General features: G+C 43.8%; 1 protein-coding gene across 3 annotated transcripts in view; it reads left to right on the top strand.

The window, feature by feature from the left end:
• Window positions 1–25,162, top strand: part of AKT3 (AKT serine/threonine kinase 3) — a 200,806-nt gene that overhangs the window by 123,777 nt on the left and 51,867 nt on the right. For all 3 annotated transcript variants that reach the window (XM_066617500.1, XM_066617492.1, XM_066617507.1), the window contains 2 exons: window positions 18,689–18,800; window positions 21,635–21,779. In XM_066617500.1, the coding sequence (XP_066473597.1) occupies window positions 18,689–18,800; window positions 21,635–21,779 (257 nt within the window). The remainder of the gene's footprint in view (window positions 1–18,688; window positions 18,801–21,634; window positions 21,780–25,162) is intronic.

Here is a 25,162-nt window from a genome sequence, read left to right as displayed (position 1 = left end):
CTGAAGCAAGATGAGATGAATAACAAGGGTGAGAAGAAGAGGTCTTCTAACAAAGTAACAAGTGTGATCCTGTCAAGGTTTTATTGAACTGTGTCAGTAATCAAGCAGCATCTGAGAGAGAAATACAGAAGTGGAATTGCCAACCATCATCCTCCCAGCAGAGCTATTGTTGCATTGCAAGTTATCCAAAAGACAACCAAATAACAGGTGCCAGTGAGATCTCGATGCACCAATTGGTTCACTGTCTGCCTTGGAGTTTGAAAAGCTACAGGGGCCTGACTAGAAGGTGTAGGTCAGCAGACTGAGCAGTTGCTGGGCTCCCCTAGTCATGGAGGGCAGGCAGACTGAAGGCTTCCCTTGGGGTCTGCATGTCTTCACCTGTGGGACTTCTGCCTGTGGGAAGCAAGGAGAAAAATAGAGGAAGTAAAGAGGAATCAGCAGTATTAGTCAGCAGTATTAGTGTTATCTGGCTTGAGCTACATACTTTGTTTTTGGGATGAAGAGTGGTGCCACCAGAGTGTACATGCAGTAGATCCTTGGGGGGGGGGGGGTCAGCATAGTGCAGCACATAGTGTAGTGTTTCCCAAAGTCTGGGAGAGTTTGGGCCACTGTAAGTGGTTGTGAGGGAAAGGGGGAGGGGAGGGGCTGGCAGTGGTGCTCTCATGATCACGCTGGTGAGAAAAGTTCTATTTTTGAACTTTAAAGGCTTACTGGGGGTTGCTGCTGCTTCCTGGTGGGTGCTGGGAGCCCGCAGACCTGTCTGCAAGCCTCCCCATACCTCTAAAGTGTCCCAAAATGTGATCAGGAGCTACTTCCAGTTTTCATCTGAAAACTATTAATACACGAAAACTGTGTAAAATACCTTCTGATGGTCCAGATAGAAAATATTAATGTTTGCCCATTTCCATATGCCTGTAGACCTTGTCAAAGAATTCAAAAAAGATTTGTAAGACAAGATTAACCTTTATGAAAGCCATGCTGATTCCCCCTCAGTGAAGCTTGTTCTTCTGTATCAGCAGTGCTCAAACTTGTGCCCTCTGCGTTCCCGGAATGTTGTACCTGTCCGAACTACATCCGAGTGTTCCTGTCGGGCACTGCGCGGTGTTCTCTTTTGGAGGAGAAGGGCACGCTAGGCAGTCATGCTGTCTGCCTGGCATCCCAGAAGGCCACATGACAGAATATCTGGGCAGATGCAACTACCCAGAGTGTCTCTGTCCTCTGAAAGAGGAGGACGTTGTGTGGGGCCCGAGTGGAACCGAAAGGTCTGCTCACTGGGCAGATGGATCCGTGCAAATGCTGGATCCAGTCCCCGGGTCTGGGTTCGTGCGGTCCTGTTCTATATGTTTCAAGATTTTATCTTTGATTAGGCTTTCCACCATCTTACCTAGAACAGATGTTAGGCTGACTGGCCTGTAATTTCCTAGGTTCCCTCTCCTTCCTTTTTAAAGATTGGTGTGGCATTAGCTATCTTCCGGTCCTCTGGCACAGTAGCCATTTTAAGGAACAAATTGCATATTTTAATTGGAAACATAGTAATTTCACACTTGCATTTTTAGCAACCTCCAAGTCCTTATTAATCTCTCCTTTTCCCATCTTCACTGACCAATGGGCAACTGCTTCTCTGGCAGTTTCCTGCTTCTTTGTTCTTCTAACATATTTGCAAAAGCTTTTATTATTTTCCTTAATGTTGCTGACCATATGTTCCTCAAAGTCTTTCCTAGTCTCCTGTACTGTCTAATGGGACAAGAAAGAAGAAACTCTTCTTTCTTGTCCCATAGAGGAGGGACACTATTGAGAAAGAAGAAATTCCAGGGGAAGGTGTAAACATATGGAAGCATGTGACACTGAGGAACAAGATAACCAGGAGACATTCTGTGCCACTGGGGCTGCGCAACAAATACCAAGCTGTAAATATTGAGTACAGTATATGCCCATTCAGACAATAATTGCCACCTCAAGCTCCATAGACCAGGGAGGAGGACTCTCAGTTACCCACAGATGGGAGGAACCCATGCTCCAGTTCATGGAAGAGATAATGTGTGTTGGTCGCAGGGGTCTTCCTACTAAGAGAGACTCTGTAGATGGCATGCTATGTTGTGATTTCCCTGGATGCTGTTGGCATTGCTGGAACAGGTATCAGCAGTGTTACTGGGAAAGCTGCACCAGCATTATTGGGAGGACTGCAGGGGTAGCTTTGCCTGGATGGACAAGATGTGATGGGCACCACGTCCATGTGATGTTCAAATACGAGTGAACCATAAGGGCACTGCCATTAATCTAGCTAATAAGATTAGGATAATATAGAACTAAGGCTGCAATCCTAACCACACTTTCCTGAGAGTAAGCCTCACTGAACAAAATAGGACTTACTACTGAGTAGACCTGGTTAGGATTGTGTCCTAAGTTGTAAATAAATGCTGACTGGATTTGTATCCAAGCGTGCTTACAGACATTTCTAACTAATTGGAATACGTAATTGAGGGCGCAATCCTAACCCACTTTCCAGCCGTAACATAAGGGTAATGCAGCTCCAAGCTAAGGGAACAAACGTTCTCTTACCTTGAGGAGGCCTCCATGAGTGCCACCCAACTGCTGGATGCAGCACATGTCCCATTGGCACAACTATGCCAATGCTGCAAAGTTGATTAGGATTTGGGTCTATAATAATACAATAATCAGTGTGCATACCAGACAAATAATCTTGAAAAGTGTTTTTTTCTTCTTGGTGAGCATATATCCTGTTGTGATGTGGAGATTGCTTTGAGACTGATTAAATCCAGTGTCTGCTACTCCTTTCTGCTGTTCAACCTTGGAATAAATGATACTGCCTGTAGTAGACTTTGAAGGATCTGACGAGACTCAGAGGCTCTGGGAAGCAAAGAAGTGGGGGGCACAAGTGACGTTTTCTTCTATCTTTCTGTCAAAGGTCAAAGCATAGCTGAGAAAACAGAGTCCTGGCAGGGAACAGCTGGCTGCAAAGATGTTGTTGACAGGAACGTTTTGGGTTCTTGGACCACCGCCTATACTTTGAAGGGCTTCTGGCAAGATGTAGGTTACAACTCACAAGGCCTGGGAAGAATGTGTTTGGCAAGAACCTTGCAAGTCTCATCAGAAAGGCTTTAAGTGAAAGGAGATGGTAGAACAGAACACAGAATATAATATAAAGATGAGAATTGGAGACAAGATTGTGAGAGACAAAGGAAGAACCTGTCTTGCAGATGAAGTGATCAAGGATTTGCAAAAAACTGCACCAGGGAATTTAGGAAGTATCTATGGTCTCCAGTGCTTTTATATTTGTTCACTGAGTATGAGGAACAAATGGGATGAACTTGAAATCCTAATACAGGAAAGCAAATACAATTTGATAGGAGTCATGGAAGCTTGTTGGAATGAGACCAATAAATGGAACATAGGACTGGAAGAGTATATCTTGTTCAAAAGGAAGAGGCCCAACAGGAAGGGAGGGAGAGTTGCACTATAAGTAAAGATTTCATACACCTGCACAGAAATGCCAGACTGATCATGGAACCCAGATAGAAAGCGTCTGGGTGAGAATAAGAGAAGAATAAGGGCAATTTGATTGTTGGAAATTTTCTGTAGACCACCAGACCAAGGAGAAGTCACCAAAAATGCTTTTCTTTAACAGATAACCAAAGTTTTTGCAAGGCAGACAATAGTAGTAATGGAAGATTTGAACTATTCTGGTATCTGCTGACATCTCACTCAACTAAGAGTGAAAGGTCAAATAAATTTGTGACTTGCTTTGTGAACCACTTCATCATTCAGAAGGTGGAGGAAGGAGCAAGGGGGTGTCCTATTCTGGACTTACTCCTTACCAACAGGAAAGAATTGTTAAAAGAAGTGAAAAAGGCAACTGTGTGGTAAAGTTCTTTCTCCCCTCTAACTTCTAGGGCAGGGGTGTCAAACTCATTTCATACAGAGGGTTGAAGTTAGCATTCATGGTGCCTACTGAGGGCCGGAAATTACATCATTAAGCAGAAAGTGACATCATTAAGCAGATGAGGGCTAGAAATAAGCACTTCATTCTCACAAAGAAACTCATTAGCTGCAAATGACAGAAGAGAAAATATGCAAATCTTGTTCATATTTTCAATATATGAGAGAGCCCAATTATCACACTGGGAGAACTCAGTTATAACAGGGGCCAGTTAAATTGCTTCCAGGGGCCGCATTTGGCCCATGGGCCTCATGTTTGCCATCCCTGTTCTACAGCATCTTACCTATGTCTTGTTTTGTTGGCAACCTTCAGTCTTGAAAGACTATGGTATTGCACTCTGAATAGTGGTTCTGGAACAGCGTCTAGTGTGGTTGAAAAGGCCGATTCACGAATGACAATCCCTTCCACACTGGGAGCAAGTGTAGTCTGTCCCTGGTCTGTCTCCCTGGCTATGGGCCTTCCTTCTTAGCCTCTTTGCCTCAGTCTGTTGGCCAAGTGTCTCTTCAAACTGGGAGAGGCCATACTGCACAGCCTGCCTCCAAGCAGGATGCTCAGAGGCCAAGGTTGAGGTCCAATCCTAAGGCCTTCATATCCCTCTTGCAGATGTCCTTGTATCGCAGCTGTGGTCTACCTGTAGGGCGCTTTCCCTGCACAAGTTCTCCATAGAGGAGATCCTTTGGGATCCGGCCATCATCCATTCTCATGACATGACCAAGCCAACGCAGGAGTCTCCGTTTCAGCAGTGTATACATGCTAGGGATTCCAGCTCATACCAGGACTGTCTTGTTTAGAACTTTGTCCTGCCAGGTGATACCGAGGATGCATCAGAGGCAGTGCATTTGGAAAGCATTCAGCTTCCTCTCCTGTCATGTGCGAAGAGTCCATGACTCACTGTAGTACAGAAGTGTACTCAAGACACAAGCTCTGATGATATGCAATTGTATGTTTCCCTGGTCAACAGAAGCCATCTGGTGAGGGAAACAACACCATAATGACATGTCAAGGATTAACTATCCTAGTTATTTGATTTTTTCTGTAAACTGCTTTGTGAACTTCTTGTTGAAAAATGGTATATACTGTTAATAATAATAAATAATGAAACAGAGAGGAGAGGGAGGAATTACATATGTGACTGCTATACTTGGTGGCAGCCAAGCATTTAACAGTTCTGGTCAAGGGAAAAGCTACCAAATGCATACTCTAGTCACGTAGCTAAAATTTTCTATGAGGGATCTAACAGTCCATGACACAAATCTCTGAAACGATTATAACAGTAGTTCTCAAACTTTGAAGGAGCTTTACTCCCTCAGTAAGTTCTTGCAGGGGAACGGCTAGAGAGGCAAGGGGGTGCTTTGCACTTACTTTCAGGGGCAGGGCTGCAGCAGGCTACAGGAGGTGTGGGAAGCGCTGTGCAGGGCTGCGCAGGGCTTCCCGCAACTCCTGTAGCCTGCTGCAGCCCTGCCTTCTGAAAGTAAGTGTAAAGCACCCCACTCGCCCCCCTCAGCGACGCGATCCCCAGGATTGCTGCCTCCCTCCCCTTCCCTCACAGGGGAAGCATTATGCAAACTGGTGGGTTGCCACTGTAGAACCACTGTATTATAACTGTGAAATTCCATATAGTAGCTTAAACTAATTAAGAGATGTCTACACTATAAGAGGAAGGCAATCCAACAAAAAGCAGTGCAGAGCATATTTGTATGAACATGGTTTTCCAAGACTATTCTCTTCATGTAATACCTGGAACGTCAAGTTCCAGGGGCTTCTCCTGAACTCACAGCTCCTACTGGATGTCCAGGTGTTGGCTGTGGCCAGGAGCACCTTTGTCCAGCTTCGGCTGGTGCACCAGCTGCGGCCGTACGTGTCTCGGGTGGATCTGGCCATGGTGGTCCATGCCATGGTGACATTAAGATTAGATTATTGTAATGTGTTCTATGTGGGGCTGCCCCTGAAGATGGTCCGGAAGCTTCAGCTAGTACAGAATGCGGTGGCTTTTGTAGTTGCTGGAGGTTGGCGGTTTGACTCTGTCACACCACTGCTCTGGCGGCTGCACTGGCTGCCAATTCGTTTCCGGGCTAAATTCAAGGTGCTGATTTTGTCCTTTAAAGCCCTAAATGGCTTGGGACCAGCATTTGAAAGATCGCCTTCTTCCATATAGTCCAGTCCATTCTCTGAGGTCATCAGAAGGGGCCCTGTTGGTTGTGCCATCATTGAGTGTGGTGATGGGGATGGCAGCCAGAAACAGGGCCTTTTTGGTGGTGGCACCTGTACTATGGAATTCCCTCCCCTTTGAAATGAGGACAACTTGCTTGTTATTAATGTTCCAGCGGGGCCTCAAGATTTTTTATTTAGGAAAGCCTTTGAGGACCTATAAGGGCTGCTTCTATAAATTATATCTTTTACTGTGTGTTTTTATCTGCTGACTGTATTTATCTTGTTTTAATTGTTTTTAATTGTTCTTTTATTTTTAATGTTTATTTGTATTTTACTTTGTATTTCAATCTTGATTTTTAGCCGCCTTGGGTGCCCTTCAGAGAGAAAGGTGGAATATAAATCAAATAAATAAATAATAAATTTTCATGTAATGTGTGGTTCTGGTCTTAGAAGACCTTATTGCATTTGTGTTGATTCTTAAAATAGATTCTTCTTAATAGTTTCAAGAAATGTTTTGGGAACTTTCTATGAAATATTCTATTTTCTTAATGGATGATTGAGGAAAACTAAGCTGGAAGTGAAATGATTAAGCATTTAACAATTCAAACATTAAACTTTTAATAAATTCTGAACAGATGATATGTTTTTGGGTGCTTTTTTTTAAACTGGCAGGTTTTAGGCTGTCTAATTGGGTTCCTAGCTTTACAGAGTAATTGCAACTTCAAGCAAACGTTGTCATCTGTGGTTCAGAATGGTAAATAAAATGTTTTGAAATACAACTTGTATTTAAGAGCATTTAACATAGCGATGTAATTTTAAAACTAGTGTAATTTTATTTCAAGATAATATTATAACTAATATCTTTGAGTGTGTCAGACAGTATAAGGATGTAGCAGAGAGAATCAGGTTCTGCTTAATGTTATGGGTATAATTCCAGTGGCTCAGAAACTGTTAAAATAATTTTTCATTACCTTGACCATAGGAACAGAAATAGTCTCAAAGTGGTGAATGGTTTTCCCCTTAGCATTATTTTGCCACTTTCCTATTCTTATTTAGGATTGTTTTAATAGGATTAATAGTCAGATGTTTGAGCATTCCAAATATTCTTTTATTCATAACAATAGTCATGAATAATAACTAGAGTAAAAGAAGTAAAATAAAGATATATATTTCCAGGTTTTGGATCTGTCATGCTGAGTCTGTTTTTACTGACTCATTCATCTTTTTCAGTGATATTGTAGAGTTCCAACTGTTTTTTTAATCAAGTTTTTTAAAAATTGCATTTGTTTATGTGCAGCAGCTAATTTGAAGAAGAGGTTATTGCAATGCTTGTTTGGTAGTGACTCAGGTATCACCTGAGCATAACAGAGAGTTATCAGTTTCATGTTTTCAGTTCCTGGCCATTCTGTCTCTCACCCTGTTGTCCACCGCTTTCCCTGTTGTTTTTTAAAACTGCCTTTCAGTGTGTGGTATTGGAGAGGAAGGGGAACTTCTTCCCTGACTGAAGCCGACCTAAGAGGTGGTGGTGAAGGGGGAACTAGTGCCAAATCAGACATTTTGGACAACTTCATGTTTGTTAAATGCTTGCTTGTCTTGCTTGCCTACAAAATTAGCTACCCAATCCTCACTTTGCCCAATCTTCTGTTTAATGACAGCAGAACAGCATAAGTTTGAAATTGCCAGAGGTGTGGGCGCCCAACAGTAGCAGAAGCTTATACTTCATAGGCTTCTGTCTGGGCAAAGAAGCCTCGTCCTTTGTGATGCATGTTTAATAATAATAATAATAATAATAATAATAATAATAATAATAATAATAATAATAATAATAATAATACAGGTATTTATATACCGCCTTTCTTGGTCGTCAGATTTCTCCTCAGACTTTATTCAAGGCAGTTTACGCAGGCAGGCTATTTAAATCCCTGCAGGGTTTTTTACAATTGAAAGAAGGTTCTATCTTTCAAGAACCACAACATTTCAGATGTTTCTTTCTGATCTGGTTTCACATTCTGGCCTCCATCCTCCCACGCTCAGAGCAGATGGAATAACTCGGCTCAGCTTGTCAGCTGCTTCAAGGTCGCACGGTGCCGGTGGCCTCGAACTGGCGACCTGTGGATGTTATCTTCAGGCAAACGGAGGCTCTACCCTCTAGACCAGACCTCCTGGGCATTCTTTTCCAGAAGAGACCCTGTTTCATTAAAGACTTGTTGAGGAAGGTAGCCCTCCTTCTCAATGAGCTCTTGAAACTCCATCTTGTAAACTTTAGCTGCTTCCTGGTCAGCACTAGAATTTTCTCCCCATCTTATGACTCTTTTAACATTAGATCTTTTCCTAAAGCAGTCAAACTGACTTTTGCTGGCTTTATTGCATGTCACTAATTGAGGGCGATTTAGCCTTCAGTAATCAAAAATGAGCTTTGCAAATTTGCAAATATATTGCTCAGGACCTTTATCTCCTACATCTGTGTTTCTGTTATTCACAGTAACAAAAACTTTTCCATTTCTACAATCAGTTAACTTCCTTTTTGCACTGTAGTGGATTCATCACTTTATAGCGCAATCCTGTCTTGCACTGGAACAGGCAGGCCAAGAGGCCTAGGCTGTATCCAGCACAAGATTGGGACCAGAAGCAGCTCAGCTGGAGATAAGGGGAAACTCTTCCTCTTACCCCCGGGTAAGCCACCACAGCCCCAATGGGTCTCCTCGAAGGTGCCACAAGTCTGACGAGAATGGAGGTGCCTCAAGCTGCTCCGTGCTGCTCCGTGCTGGTTGGGATCCAGCATAACAGCTGGGTCGCAGCCTCACCTCCTGCTCCCCGCCCACTCCCTGGAACGCTCTCTCCCTGCCCCAGAACGCCTCCATCTTGCTACCTCCCCAGACTCCTATGTTGGGCGAGCTCAACTGACACAACCCACCCTCCCCAAGTCAGCTCAGAGATTGGATGCAGCTTCTGTGGGCCAGCGCACGTCCCTGTACCGGCCCAGCCAACTCCTGAGGAGGTGCAAATGTGCTTTATGGCATGTTTGCGACCCTCCTGGGCCGGCGCAAGGGACTTGTGGTAGCCTAGGGCGCAGTTAGGATTGTGTCCTTAATTTTCTTAAGGATTCCTTTTTATTTAACATTGACGGAATGTTTGACTGGAAGAAATAATATTCGTGAGCAAATGAACTAATTTTAGCAGTATCATCATATTTTTTTTTCACTATAGTGGCCCCTGTATCTGTGGATTCCATATCTATGGAATTACTTATCTATGTATTAGGTCGGCAGGCGTCCCCACATGCACCCCCTCTGAAGGTGAGGGAAGTTCTGCTTTCCTCACCTCTGGAGGGTCTTCTGAGTTCAGCAGAGGCTGCGTGTATCCACCCATGGCCTCTGCCAAGCTCAGACTGACTCTTAGGAAGAAAAAAGCAACTTCCAGTTTTCCAAAAAAATCAGAAGTGACATTTTTAATGTCTCATAAGGCATTAAAAACATCACTTTGAGTTTTACGAAAAAAATCAGAAGTTATGTTTTTCATCCTAAGAGTCAGTCTGAGCCCGGCAGAGGTTGCACTTAACCATGGGGGCACACTTGTATTTGTTGTTTAATTTTATTTGAAATTTTCTGCCTGCTGCTCTCTTTACATACCATGATTATATTAAAAACATTGCAGCTGACTGAGACACTTCCTAGAAGGCTTGGGTTTGCATGACCATTTACATTGACTATAGCCTTCCCTCAGTACACACACAGCCACTGATGTTCAAAATGTTGTTGGCTGAGATACTACAAGTTGACTGAGATGCTACTAAATGCATCACTGATTGGCTTATCTATCACTGAAATCTAGTTGTCAACAATTGTAAGCCCATTGTAAAGTAAATGAATTATATAGAGAACTCTATTTTACTACAGAGAGTCCATCATGAAGCGATTTGATCATATGATAAACCCATTGTCAAGCAGGGATCCACTGTATATATTCTCATGAGTGCCCTAGAACTTGAATTTTTTTTGAGAGAAGAGGAAAGCACATATTCTTGCAGTATTGTAATTGTATTGTAAAGGAAGAAGTGGCATTACTTGGTAGCTGACTGAATGTGAAGAATAAAGGAGTCTGTAAAACCAAATATTTGTACCTGTTGAATAGCGTTGAACAGAATAAAGAGAGAGTAAAAGTAGGCAAAGTTGTGTGAAGAAAGATCCAGAGTTTTTCTTCCGAAACATTGAGCTTAACATAGCAATGAATCAACCAAGCTTAAATGTCTGGCAGTTGGAGGTGTGGATTTAAATTTATTGAAGGGAGAAATTTATGGGATAGGGAACTACAGCTGTATATTGTTTGTGTATATGTGGTACTGAAAACCATAGGATTTGATGAAGGTCATTCAGGACATACAGTGTGCTGATTGACAATAGCAAGGGAGCAAGAACAGAATCTTGAGGGTCCCCTGCAGGCTTGGTGTTATATGTATTCTTGCAACTGGAATTCTTGTAAATGAGTCAAAATGTCCAACTCATTTTGGATATGGACTGTCCTGAAGATTGAAAATGGAATTGCATGCTGCTTACCAGTAATTGCAGTTACTGTCTTTATTGACGGTTGACAGACAGCATAAATGTAACTGTTCTCTGGTACAAATTTAAAAGTGTGTGAGATTTAAACAATTAATACTTCTTTTTCTAGCAGCTGGGTAACTATTCAATGACAGATGAAGATGTGAGAAGAAACCGACTAGCAAGTAATTGAAAAGAACATTTGGGTCAATTTTTTCTTCACAACTTCTGATTAAAAGCCAGGTTGTCCTAACCCCTTAAGAACATAAGAACAGCCCCACTGGATCAGGCCATAGGCCCATCTAGTCCAGCTTCCTGTATCTCACAGCGGCCCACCAAATGCCCCAGGGAGCACACCAGATAACAAGAGACCTCATCCTGGTGCCCTCCCTTGCATCTGGCATTCTGACATAACCCATTTCTAAAATCAGGAGGTTGCGCATACACATCATGGCTTGTACCCCGTAATGGATTTTTCCTCCAGAAACTTGTCCAATCCCCTTTTAAAGGCGTCTAGGCTAGATGCCAGCACCACATCCTGTGGCAAGGAGTTCCACAAACCGACCACACGCTGAGTAAAGAAATATTTCCTTTTGTCTGTCCTATCCCGCCCAACACTCAATTTTAGTGGATGTCCCCTGGTTCTGGTATTATGTGAGAGTGTAAAGAGCATCTCCCTATCCACTCTGTCCATCCCCTGCATAATTTTGTATGTCTCAATCATGTCCCCCCTCAGGCGTCTCTTTTCTAGGCTGAAGAGGCCCAAACGCCGTAGCCTTTCCTCATAAGGAAGGTGCCCCAGCCCCGTAATCATCTTAGTCGCTCTCTTTTGCACCTTTTCCATTTCCACTATGTCTTTTTTGAGATGTGGTAACCAGAACTGGACACAATACTCCAGGTGTGGTCTTACCATAGATTTGTACAACGGCATTATAATATTAGCCGTTTTGTTCTAAATACCCTTCCTAATGATCCCAAGCATAGAATTGGCCTTCTTCACTGCCGCCGCACATTGGGTCGACATTTTCATCGACCTGTCCACCACCACCCCAAGATCTCTCTCCTGATCTGTCACAGACAGCTCAGAACCCATCAGCCTATATCTAAAGTTTTGATTTTTTGCCCCAATGTGCATGACTTTACACTTACTGACATTGAAGCGCATCTGCCATTTTGCTGCCCATTCTGCCAGTCTGGAGAGATCTTTCTGGAGCTCTTCACAATCACTTCTGGTCTTCACCACTCGGAAAAGTTTGGTGTCGTCTGCAAACTTAGCCACCTCACTGCTCAACCCTGTCTCCAGGTCATTTATGAAGAGGTTGAAGAGCACCGGTCCCAGGACAGATCCTTGGGGCACACTGCTTTTCACCTCTCTCCATTGTGAAAAATGCCCATTGACACTCACTTTCTGTTTCCTGGTCTTCAACCAGTTCTCAATCCATGAGAGAACCTGCCCTCTTTGTATGCTTACAAAGTTTTAAAAAATGAGTCCTCCTGGATCAGACAAAATCTACCTACTCCAGCATGCTGTCTCCAACAGTGATCAGCAGCTGATCATTTATAAAGCATGTATAGTGCTGTGTATTAATAATATATTTTTAAGATCTGCATTTAATTAATGATATGATTAATACAATTAATATTAATATAGTTAATATTTCTGGCCACTTCCTGTTTAATGATGTCACTTCCAGCCCTCAGGAAAATGATGGGGAGTCATGGCCAATAGCCACGGGGATCAAGGGAGCCACTGGCCGGAAAAGTTTGAGTACCACTGCTCTATCCACTCTATCCTTCCTGTGCATAATTTTGTATGTCTCAGTCATGTCCCCTGTCAGGCTCCTCTTTTCTAGGCTGAAGAGGCCCAAACACTGTAGCCTTTCCTCATGAGGAAGGTACCCCAGCCCAGTAATCATCTTAGTCGCTCTCTTTTGCACCCTTTCCATTTCCAGTATGTCCTTTTAGAGATGTGGGGACCAGAACTGGACACAATACTCCAGGTGTGACATTACCATAGATTTGTACAACGGCATTATAATATTAGTCATTTTGTTCTCAATACCTTTTCTAATGATCCCAAGCATAGAATTGGCCTTCTTCACTGCCGCTGCACATTGGGTCGACACTTTCATTGACAGCTCAGAACCCATTAGCCTGTATGTGAAGTTTAGTTTTTTGCCCCAATGTGCATGACTTTATACTTGCTTACATTGAAATGCATCTGCCATTTTGCTGCCCATGCTGCCAGTTTATAGAGATCCTTCTGGAGCTCCTCACAATCACTTCTGGTCTTCACCACTCGGAAAAGCTTGGTGTCGTCTGCAAACTTAGCCACCTCACTGCTCAACCCTGTCTCCAGATCATTTATGAAGAGGTTGAAGAGCACCGGTCCCAGGACAGATCCTTGGGGCACACTGCTTTTCACCTCTCTCCATTGTGAAAATTGCCCATTGACACTCACTCTCTGTTTCCTGGTCTTCAACCAGTTCTCAATCCATGAGAGAACCTGCCCTCTATTTCCCTAAGACTGTGGAGTTTTTTCAGTATCCTTTGGTGAGGGACCGTGTCGAACGCCTTCTGAAAGTCCAGATATATAATGTCCACGGGTTCTCCTGCATCTACATGCCTGTTGACTTTTTCAAAGAATTCTAAAAGGTTTGTGAGGCAAGATTTACCCTTACAGAAGCCATGCTGATTCTTCCTCAGCAAGGCTTGTTCATCTATGTGTTTTGAGATTCTATCTTTGATGAGGCATTCCACCATCTTACCTGGTATAGATGTTAGGCTGACCAGCCTATAGTTTCCCGAGTCCCCCCCCCCTTTTTTAAAAATTGGTGTGACATTTGCTATTCTCCAATCCTCTGGCACTGTGGCCATTTTGAGGAACAGGTTGAATATTTTAGTCAAGAGATCAGCAACTTCATTCTTCAATTCCTTCATAACTCTTGGGTGGATGCCATCAGGGCCCGGTGACTTATTGATCTTTAATTTATCAATGAGGTCTGAAACATCTTCTCTTTTAACCTCTATGTGATTTAATTCCTTGGTCAGGAGGGGCCGTTCGGGCAGCAGTATCTGCCAGAGGTCTTCTGCCGTGAAGACAGATGCAAAGAACTCATTTAATTTTTCTGCCATCTCTAAGTCTTTTATCTCCCCTTTCCCTCCCTCACCATCCAGAGGGCCAACCGCTTCTCTGGCAGGTTTCTTGCTTCTAACATATTTGAAGAAGCTTTTATTATTCCCCTTAATGTTGCTCTCTAACCAGGTCCTGAGTACGCACAATATTAAATCCAGAGTCATCTGTCCTCTGGTGGGCTCCATGACTAGCTGCTCTAAGGTACAGTCATTTAACATCTACAGACACAGTAACAGGCACAGTCATTTAACACATACCATGGTAGCATCAAGTCTAATACATTAAAAATAAAATATTGGATGGTGACCCACCTGAAATTGACTCGCGACCTACCTAGTGGGTGAGAAACACTACATTAAAGCATTTCAAACCTCTGCTATTAAGCTGACTCTTCCATTTTACCTCTTTTAAGTAGCTATGGGCGCAATCCTAACCACTTATGTCAGTATTTTCCAGCACCTGCATAGCGGTGCTAATGGGACATGTGCTGCATCCTGCAGTTGGGTGTCACTCATGGAGGCCTCCTCAAAATAAGGGAATGTTTGTTCCCTTACCTCGGAGCTGCAGTGCCCTTAAGTCAGTGCTGGAAAGCACTGACATAAGGGGTTAGGATTGCACCCAATGAAAAATTAATTTTTTTCTCTTTAAGTTCTGAGTAAGCATTTAAATATAATTGTATCATTATAATTATCTGAACTATAGAAATTCTCAGAGATGACGAATATCAGATCCATGAGCTGTGTAATCTAAATCCAAACATGAGGGAACAATGGAGAAAGGGAAGGGAAACCGATGTAAATGGGAAGAATATGCATAAGCTTATTTCAGTTACATATGTTAGGCTTGGTTATTATAGGGCATAACCAACTCAGTAAGGATTGCCAACTCTGACTAAAGCTATACTTAGAGATTTTGTGCTCCAACATAGCATGATGTCATTAAACAAGGAAGGCCCTGCAGAAATTGCTTCAATAGTCACTTGGAGATTCTGATCCTGGGAGACTCTAGGCCAGTCTTGGAGGGCTGGCATCTCTACAGTAGGGACTGAGTGACTGAACCAAAGGTGTCTTGTAAAAGATGGGTTTTGAAGACCTAGCCACAAAATAGCAGGAGCAAGAGCAGGTCATGACTCATGGAAGTTTTTCTTAAGGAACATGATTCTTCTCAAGTTTTTTCTCGAGGAGAAAAGAAACAGTTTTGGCCATTCTGTCATTTTGGCCATTTCTGTTCACTGGAACCTAGAAGAAAAAATTGGATTTGTGAAAGAGAGATTGTGATACTACAAGGATGCTTCCATACTTGTATGTATCTATGCAAGGGGCAAACATGGACACACAAGTGTAGGTTTTTGGGTGGTGTGTTCATTATTCAAAACAAGTTCCTCACTTTGATAATGAACAAAATGGATATATAGATGTGTTCCCCTGTCCGTGGGGGATCCGGAAACAACAGGTATGGATCCGGAAACCACAGACATGGAGAACTCTGTCTCCGTGGCCCCTGTGCACTCATTAACATTACTTAAATGCTTACCCCGGTGTTGCCCGAGGACTTACCCCTCAGCGGGAAGGACCTGGGAGGACGTGGCAGGCAACCAGGAAGCCCTGCAACCCTGGGCAGGTGGAGGTGCGGGGCGAACCGCAGGGCAACCTGCGGGGCAGGGGAGCAGGAGCCCGCTGACCCAGCTGGCCCCCGAGCAGCTGGCAGAGGCGGCGCCACTGCCCAAAGGAGCTGCAGGGTGACCAGCGGGACAGCCCGCAGGGCGGGGAAGCCGGAGCCCGCCAGCTCAGCAGGCAGAGGCGGCACTGCCACCTGAAGGAAGGGGAGCTGGCTGCGGAAGCAGCCACCTGGCCATGCTGCTCCTTCCCAATGCGGCAGGCACGGGCGGCTGGAGAGCCAGATGGCCAGAGATCTCGCAAGATCTTGGGCCCAGCCGAACCCTGGAAGGTGCGGAGCCAGGTGACAGCACGGCAAGGCTCATAAGGAGCCCGACTGCTGAAGCGGGAGGTGGCTCCTCCTGAGGCTTGGGTGCAAGGGAGGGGGGCAAGTGGAGAGAGCAGCCACTGACGCCCGCCCCCTGGTGGCCGGCAGGAAGGGCTGTCTTGCTGGGTGAATCCCGGGACAACCAGCCAGTGCAGGAGGCTTGGGAGAAGTGGGCTCCCACCCACCCGGGGCAGAGTGAGAGCAGAGGGGCAGGCAGGACAGCCTATCCTAGCCACCTGGGACACCAAGAGGGCATCCTAACTGACCCCCTTGAGGGAGTGGCATGACAAGGGGTCAACCAACTATAACAGAGATGCAGGGCCCTGACCTCCCCAGCGCCAACAAGAGATACCCAAGGGAACAGCAGCCTACGCTGGACCAACAGCTGAGCACCCTCAACCTCAAGGCAGTATTATTAATTAATGGACTTCACACCCAGTAAAAATGTTCTTCCATACAAGGTCACTGTAAGCATACAAGATTATAGTGATGTGCAAGCTACTTCCCATCAGTCTGAATGCTTCAAAAGACTAGATCAAAGTTAACAGAAAGTGGAAGTTAACAGCTTCCTCTTAACCTCAATCTAGTCCAGCCATTTTCAACCACTGTGCAGTGGCACACCGGTGTGCCGCAAGTGGACCATAGGTGTGCCACAGGACTTTGGGAAAGATAATTTATTAGTAGGGCCCATGGGGTTGTGAACCCCACTGGCAGCGGGTGTGTCTTGTCAATTGGCAAAAACCTGATGGTGTGCCTTGACAATTTTAGTGCCTTGTTAGTGTGCCATGAGATGAAAAAGGTTGAAAATAACTGATCTAGTCTTTTCATTCATGCTACCAGGAGGCAGCTTGCACAACGCTATAAGCTGGTATTCTTATAGCGACCCTGTGCAGGGTGGGCAAGCTTGCAGCTTTAGGGATCCTAACAATTGTGTAGGAAAGAGAATTTCAGAGCATTCAAATAACGTTAATGGGCAAGTAGGGGGACTCAGGCCTCCCTGATTTATGAATAATCAAATCCACAGATAAGGGGCTGACCCGAGTAAAGGAAGAGAGGGGAAGAAGCAGTGTATATAACATGGATATCTTAAATTCTTTATTAAATAAGTTCTTCTTAGCTAATGGTAATGTTATGTATTAATGTATGTTCTTTGTTAAGCATGTGTATCTCTGCCTGTGATATATGCAAATGTGTACAGAGATGGCCCAAGATATATGTATTTTATTCGTATAAAATTAAGAGAGTTTTACTAGAAAAATATTTGCATTTCTCTCAGAAAATATATCAACAATAACTTCCAATAATATTTTTGCTTCAAACCTATATAATTATAGAAATATGGTCAATGAAAATTGAGGTTGATAACTATGGCTGCAATCCTATACATGCTTTCCTGCAATCCTGTACACACTTTGAACATGACGGGAGTTACTTATGAGTATACAAGCATGGGCTTGTGCTGTATGAGACTTCACTGTTCATAACTGAATTCAGGAATATACACTAGAACATAAGAACAGCCCCACTGGATCAGGCCATAGGCCCATCTAGTCCAGCTTCCTGTATCTCACAGCGGCCCACCAAATGCCCCAGGGAGCACACCAGATAACAAGAGACCTCATTCTGGTGCCCTCCCTTGCATCTGGCATTCTGACAAAGCCCATTTCTAAAATCAGGAGGTTGCGCATGCACATCATGGCTTGTAACCCGTAATGGATTTTTCCTCCAGAAACTTGTCCAATCCCCTTTTAAAGGCATCCAGGCCAGACGCCATCACCACATCCTGTGGCAAGGAGTTCCACAGACCAACCACACGCTGAGTAAAGAAATATTTTCTGTTGTCTGTTCTAACTCTCCCAACACTCAATTTTAGCGGATGTCCCCTGGTTCTGGTGTTATGTGAGAGTGTAAAGAGCATCTCTCTATCCACTCTGTCCATCCCCTGCATAATTTTGTATGTCTCAATCATGCCCCCCCTGAGGTGCCTCTTTTCTAGGCTGAAGAGGCCCAAACACTGTAGCCTTTCCTCATAAGGAAGATGCCCCAGCCCTGTAATCATCTTAGTCGCTCTCTTTTGCACCTTTTCCATTTCCACTATGTCTTTTTTGAGATGCGGCGACCAGAACTGGACACAATACTCCAGGTGTGGCCTTGCCATAGATTTGTACAACAGCATTATAATATTAGCTGTTTTGTTATCAATACCCTTTCTAATGATCCCAAGCATAGAATTGGCCTTCTTCACTGAAGAATTATTGTGCTGGAATCCTATATCTATATCTATCAGCGTGATGACATTGAGGCCCCTATGACAGTGCTGACTGCTGTAAGGCAGCAGCACCTGTCATAAAAGGTGCTCCAACAGTGTTTGAGTCAGCATGCTGTTGGGAGCGCTGGTGGGAAGAGGGTGGGAATCCCCACTCACAGGAGGAGGTAGGATGATGGGGCAGATGAGAGAAAAGACGGGAGGGTGGAATGGAGGCAGGGAGGGGGAGGAACCGGGTAGGGAGGGAGGCGTAACGGGCTTGAGGGGACTGCAGGAAGGGGAAGATCCATCGCGATTTTGTCCCTTCTGGTAGCAACCTCCTCGCCCCGTTTCTCTCCTCATACTTGTGCTAGCAAACTTTCCAGTGCAGGTCTGAGGAGACCCATTGTGGGTTGGGAGGCTTACATGGGGGTAAGGGGATTTTATAATTATAAAATCCCCTTTCCCTTCTGAAGCCTTCTGGCCTTCCCATCCCCACCATGTTTGGCAACACTGTGATGTTGGATGTGTGTGTAAAATAATAAGATTGAACTTTGAGTGAAGTATTTGTATCCCTCCTTTTCACCCATATGGACTTGTAATTGGTACAAAATAATTTTGTTGTTGTCCCCATATTATAAAGGCAACTTGTTTTAAAAAAATCTTTATTTTTCTAGAATGCCAGCTAATGAAAACAGAGAGACCTAAACCAAACACATTTATTATCCGATGTCTTCAGTGGACCACTGTGATAGAAAGGACATTTCATGTAGATACACCAGAAGAACGGTGAGAAATAAAACCAAAGTGGGGTTTCTTTTTACATAGGCTGAGTTCTGTAAAAGATTCAGCACATCTTAGTCTTAATTAAGGGCACAATCCCAACCTTGCATTGGGCTGGTGCAAGTCCCCTGTGCTGGCCTACAAGTGTTGTGAATGTGCTGTAAAGCACATTCACGATGACCTGTGAGCCAGATAGGCCAGCGCAGGGATGTGTGCTGACCTCCCAGCGCTGAATCCCAATTAGACAGAAGTATGTTTTACACCAGCCAAAGATGGCCAGTGTGGGAGAGGGTGGCGGGAGGGCAGAATGGGGTAGTTTTTGGGCAGAGGGAGGATGGGCCAGTGGGTAGACCAGGCCTGAGAGGGGGGTGGAACTGGCCTTGGCAACTTAGACTGGATCCTAACCCCCCTTCCAGTCAGCCTGGTGTTACACTGAACTTCCTGGATTTGTGCCAATGATTTTGCTGGTGCAGATCCAAGTAGCCCCATAGGGATGGCTGGCTTGCGGCATAGGGTAAGGGAAAACATATCCCCTTACTCCGAGTTGTGCGCCAGCCACCTCCTAGTCTGCACTGGATATAGCACAGGCCACTTGTCCTGCCTGTTCCAGTGCAGGTTAGGATTGGGCTGCCTGCCTGTTAAAAATGTGACACTTTCAGATTGTATGTGCATTTATTTAAAAATAAACCTTCACAAAGCATTCTGAATTCATAAATTCTTTTTTCCATGGTCTTTTTACTCTGCTTTTTCATCAAGATTAATTTTCAAAGTGGTTTACAAAATTGACACACACACCCCAGCATCTGTTTGTACCTGAAAGTGCCATTACAACAGATTATATCTTTCAGGAGGAAATAGCTGTTGGAAGGGAAAGTTTTGGTGAGACAACAGTATGGGGGCGAAGAGTTAACCCTCTTTCCATCTATGTTTGCCATGGTCCTGATCTGAACCCCATCATGGCTGCTATTTAAAAGAGAAAAAGAACAAAGCAGATAATGTGTTTAAGGTTGAACTATTTGAATAGTGTGGATTGTGTAAGACATAATTACAGATTGCTTTCAGAAGATAGTGTGTTTTACATAGAATATTAACCCTTAACATTTCTCACACAATAAGAGAGATGTTCAGTTCAGGATTGTGATTTGTTGTTAACTAGGATATGGTTAATTCAGTTAGATGAGATAACGTAGCCACAGTAATTTGACTTCTGTTAAACTGTTTTATTTTTAACCTGTTGTTAAATTATTGATTTGGCTTTTCTTTCATTATTGGCTACATTTTATTTTTAACATTGTATTCATAAATTTAAATGTGCTTTAAATTGTTCTTCTATCTTGATCCTAAAGACATTACTAGGAAGTAAATCCCACTGAAAGCAATTAAATCTACATTCAAGGAATATGTTTAATATCAGGGTAGTAATAAGTAAAACAGCCCATTTTGGGTTATTTATGTTTCAGAAAAAGGCATGGGTATGCATCTGAGGAAGTTTGTAGGCCATTTGTGTTGTGCCTTGAGCTCCAATACACTTTTTAAAAGTTTACCTGGATGAAAAACTACTTGCAAAACAATTCAATTATTATGAAATGGTCTATATTGGTTGGTGGTGGATTCTTCCTCACTGGAAATCTTCAAGCAGAGGCTTGATAGGCATCTCTTAGAGATACTGTAGGAGGATTTCCTGCTATAGGCAGTGGGTTGGACTAGATGACCTTGTGGATACCTTCTAACTATGAGTCTTTGTTTTATTATTGGCTTTTGAACATTTGGGATCTGATCTAATTAGTCTCTTCAATATTATTAGTTGTTACTTCTGTATCTCACCTTTCTTCCGAGGACCTCAGGGCAGTGCCTCTTCCATTTTATCCTCACACTACCTATGAAGTAGAGAGAGAGAAAGGGGTGGCCCTCAAACTTCCCCAGTTAGCTTCATGATTAAGTAGATATTGGCCCTAGTCCCCCATTCCTAACCACTGTACTAGACTATGCTTGTAGAAAGGACTGTGCTCATTGGAGGACTACTGAACTCTTTTGTTCGGAGAAGTATGTGCAGGAAGAGGAAAGGAGAATGCAGCAGATTGCTGGGTTGGCACCTTGGCATTTTCAAGCAAAACAGGGTTTATGTAGGGATTATATAGTAAACTGCAGAAAATGGCAGGCAGGTAAATCCTTGTAGTATAATGCATGATGTAAGTACAGGGTGGCCCTTGGTATCCATAGGGGTTCTGTTCCCGGAACCCCTGTGGACACAAAAATCCATGGATGGTTGAATCAGCTGATTTTGGGGCCCCTAAGCCCTCTGAACCCGACTGGAGCTGTGCTCACATTATGTCCGGAGACCCTTCAGAGGGCTGGGAAAGCCTCCCTGACCCTCAGAAGGGCTTCTGAGGTCTTTGGAGGGCCAAAAAGCACACTTCCAGTCTTCTGACCAAAAACCGGACATTATGATTTTCAGCCCTTAGAAAAGCCTCTGGACTCAACCAGACTACTGCTCCAGTTGAATTTGGAGAGCAACAGTGGCTCACTCCACTGTTTCAGAACCCGCGGATATTCAAATCCATGGTTACCAAACCTGCCAATGCCAAGAGCCACATGAATTTTATTTGTGTAATGCAGTAGGCAATATCACATAAGTGAGAAGAACCTCAAGATAAACTGCTGCTTTCTCATTGACTACTATGGAATGATTGTACTTCTATTCCTTTCATAGCCCATAATAGGATTTGTTTCATTACACAGATTTCTGATTGATACTCTTCTTTTATACATCACTGTACCCCTCTGTTGGCTGTATGTTTATGAAACTTATTTATTAATAGCAGCTATCCTATTTTTGACAGGGAAGAATGGACAGAAGCCATCCAAGCAGTAGCAGACAGACTTCAGAGACAGGAAGAGGAAAGAATGAACTGTAGTCCAACTTCACAGATTGATAATATAGGAGAGGAGGAAATGGATGCTTCTACAACCCATCATAAAAGAAAGGTTATTAGATATTCTTGATAATCCATATCTTTTTTAAAGCAATCCTTGAAATTGAAGTATAGAAATGCTGTAATTATGTGTAGTTCCGTTTTCCATTAATTTTGTTAATCTAATTGTAGGAGATTTCAAAAAGCTCAAATAGACTGATGCAGCCATGCCAAAAAGGCTTGTACTGCCTACAGGAGGGAGGGCAAATTGGGAGGCTTGGGAAGGGTCCAAGAAACTTGTACTTCTCCCAGTGGGGACCGTTGATGGGGCCTCTTGCTTGCCAATGGGTCTCATTAGTTCTATACCAGCTCTTTAGCTGGCACAAGTCAGAGGAAAGAAAGGGGCATGTCGGGAGGCGAGGAAGGAGATAGCATCCCTCACAAATCACCTGCACTGGGTGCCATACCTTCCTGCCTCCTGACATGTCTCCTGTCCTCCCCTATTCCTCACCATTCCACCCTTCCTTACTTTGTTCCACCCCACTACCAATTCACCATTGTCATTGGGGGCTGCTCTGGTATGAAGTGGGCTTCTGCTGCCTCTCTGCTCATGTTCTGGCAGTGCACGACTATGTGTGCTGCTGGAGTGGCTTTTACAACTGCCATAAGGCAGGCTCTGCTGCTCCTATACTATCTGCTCCCCCAGGCTCTGTTGGCAGGATATGCATCCTGCTGGTAGAATAACTACAATCCAGGCAAAAGTGTTGAGTCCTGGAGTGTGTTGCACAACATTGTTGCATACACCAGTGCCACTAGTAGGAGCAATGAGGCAGCCAGTACAGGTGCTTGGGGTTGCATATGGGGGCTGATGGTGTGGCCACCATTCACTGGGGCAGGTGCAATTGCATTGGCTCTAGGGGTAGGGGATTGGATTGGGCTGTAACTTGTGTGATTCAAAAATTTGAAAACCACACATAGTTTCAATATAAATAGACATATTGTAGATACTTGCCTGTAACAGATAAGTCGAGGGCAGGTTTTTGAGCCAAAGTCATGGAATTTTCTATGACCCTCGAATATGCCGGGGGTTAAACTTAGGGGGGTGTCTGCCTATAGTTTTGTCTGATTTTACCTGAGGCCAGATCCTGAAAAATAACCTACCAGTAATTGTTACCTAAGAACTGTACAGTCTGTAATTTATTAAAAATATAGCAAAAGATCATAAGATACATTTTTATTTGTTAACTTTTTAAATTCTGGTCTTCACAACCTTTTTGTAAGCACTATCAGAGTAAGTTTACTGTAAATAACATACCAGTAAACCAGTGGTTCCCAACCCGGGGTACATGTTCCCCCAGGGGCACTTAACAGGACCTTTAGGAATGCTTGAAAATATTGGCAGAAAAAGGCAAATAGTGCTCCAGAATGCCTTGCAGGGCCAGCAAGGCAGGAAGAGCGGTAGCTAGTTGGCTGTGAAAGCCCCACAAATAGCTAATTTTTGGTCATCAATTCATGTATGAATCAGTGATTGAAAACCAGCAAAGTGAAAAAGCTGAAACATAATATGGAAAGTGATCAGTCACCAAGAATTTCTCAGGACACTTCTGGTGGAAAACAGTGCAAAGGCATAGTCTTCAGTTCTTCAAACAGATAAAAAGAGAAAATACTGTGATGAGTGCATGATGTATGGCTTTTTCTATAGGTGAGATGAAGGCTTTTATTATTCATATTAATTACAAACATTTAGCTAATATGAGGGTATGCCAGTGAAAAACGTTGGGAACCACTGCAGGAGAACCATTAATCAAATCATTCTTTAAGATGCCTGGTGTGTTAAGCCAGAGGCTCAACATATAACATAAAACTTCCAACACATAACTGGGAGTATGCAACAAATTCATAACTGGGAGTATGCAACAAATTCAATTCATAGCAGAGAGACAAGCAATAAGGAATTTCTGTAAGTGCAGCTGCACATAGTTTCAACCCTATTTACTCTGAAGCAGATCCATTGCTTTCCGTGGGTGTTATTAAGTAATTGTGTACTGAGTTGTAACCTGGGACTTTGTTTCAAATGGAAAGGAGGATCCTGAGCCCGATGTCTGGCTGCATGGTCCAACGTGGGGCTCTCCAATTCTACACTGGCTCAAGAGCTGCCACAGAATCGAGTAGCCCCATTGTGAGGGCTACTTCTCTTACCTGGGAGAAGGGGATGAAAGTCTCCTTTCTCTGAGGAGCTGCTGCGGGCTGCCAGGTTGCACATTGGATGCCACAGTAACCATTTTGTTGCTGCGGCAGCTCCGCGTAGCTCAGGATTGGGCTGCTCTTTTTGTGTTGAACCAACAATGGCCATTGGTTTGACAGCATCTGCAAAAAAACTTACTGTGTTTGGTGCTATTCAAAAGAGACCCACTGGGGTAGCGGAGGCTTACCTTGAAGAGGTAATAGATGCTGGATGCAGGTCACACTGCATTTAGAGTGAAAATAGTTATGATAGAAGTTATGTACATGCAAAGATAGAATCAAAAAACTTACCTTCTGAACACAGTTCTGGATGGCATTGTCTTTTTTTTTTCTCTTGGAACTGGTCAAATCTCGGTCACTTATTATGTCTTTTATAGGAAAACATGCAACAGTGGCAGGTTTGAAAATAAATAACGATAAATCCAATTACTTATTCTTAAACATCTCAGAGGGAATTTAGACTGGAAAAGATAATTAAGAAAGAAGTATCTTTAATTTAAAGATCTTTGAATTGAATATACTGAATACAGATGTGCCCCCGTATCTAGTCCATTCCGGAATCCCCTGTGGTTACCTGAAACCGTGAATGTGGGCAAATGCCTGCACGTTCACTCTCCAGAGGCGAGAGGAGCTCTGCCCCCCTTGCCTCCTGAGGGTCCTCTGAGCTCAGCAGAGGCCATGAAGTTACATTTTAAATGCCTTAAATTGTGTTGGGAGGCCCAGGGAAGCTCTGGAGGGCCTACTAATGCCTAATAAGGCATTTAAAACGTCATTTCAGGTTTTTCTATGAAATTGAAGTTGCGTGTTTTTAGCTGCTGAGTTCAGTCTGAACCCACCAAAGCACAAGGACAAGCATATGGGCTCAGAGGATCCTCCGAAGGCGAGCACAGGGAGGGGGACCCTGTGGACCCGATCTGCGGATAACTGAATCCACAGAGACGGGATCCACGGTTATGGGGCCCCCTAATATTAATTAAAATTGCCATACAGGTCTCTTACAGCCCAATGCCAACTAAACTCTCCGCTGATTCAGATGCACCAGCTGAGCACACATGGATGGGATCAGTCCTCAAGGTAAGACTCCCCTGCCCAATAGGTCTCCTCAGATTTGTGCCAGCCATTTTGCTGGTGAAGAACTGAGGAGAGTAAGAGAGAGGGAATGGGGGAAGGAATAGGGATAGGATCCTGGCACACACTAGTGCCATTGGTATC

This window comes from Tiliqua scincoides, chromosome 1 (genome assembly GCF_035046505.1).
Source record: "Tiliqua scincoides isolate rTilSci1 chromosome 1, rTilSci1.hap2, whole genome shotgun sequence".
Lineage (NCBI taxonomy): Eukaryota > Metazoa > Chordata > Lepidosauria > Squamata > Scincidae > Tiliqua > Tiliqua scincoides.
The sequence above is the reverse complement of the archived record's forward strand: the minus strand, read 5'-3'. Positions and strand labels throughout refer to the sequence as shown.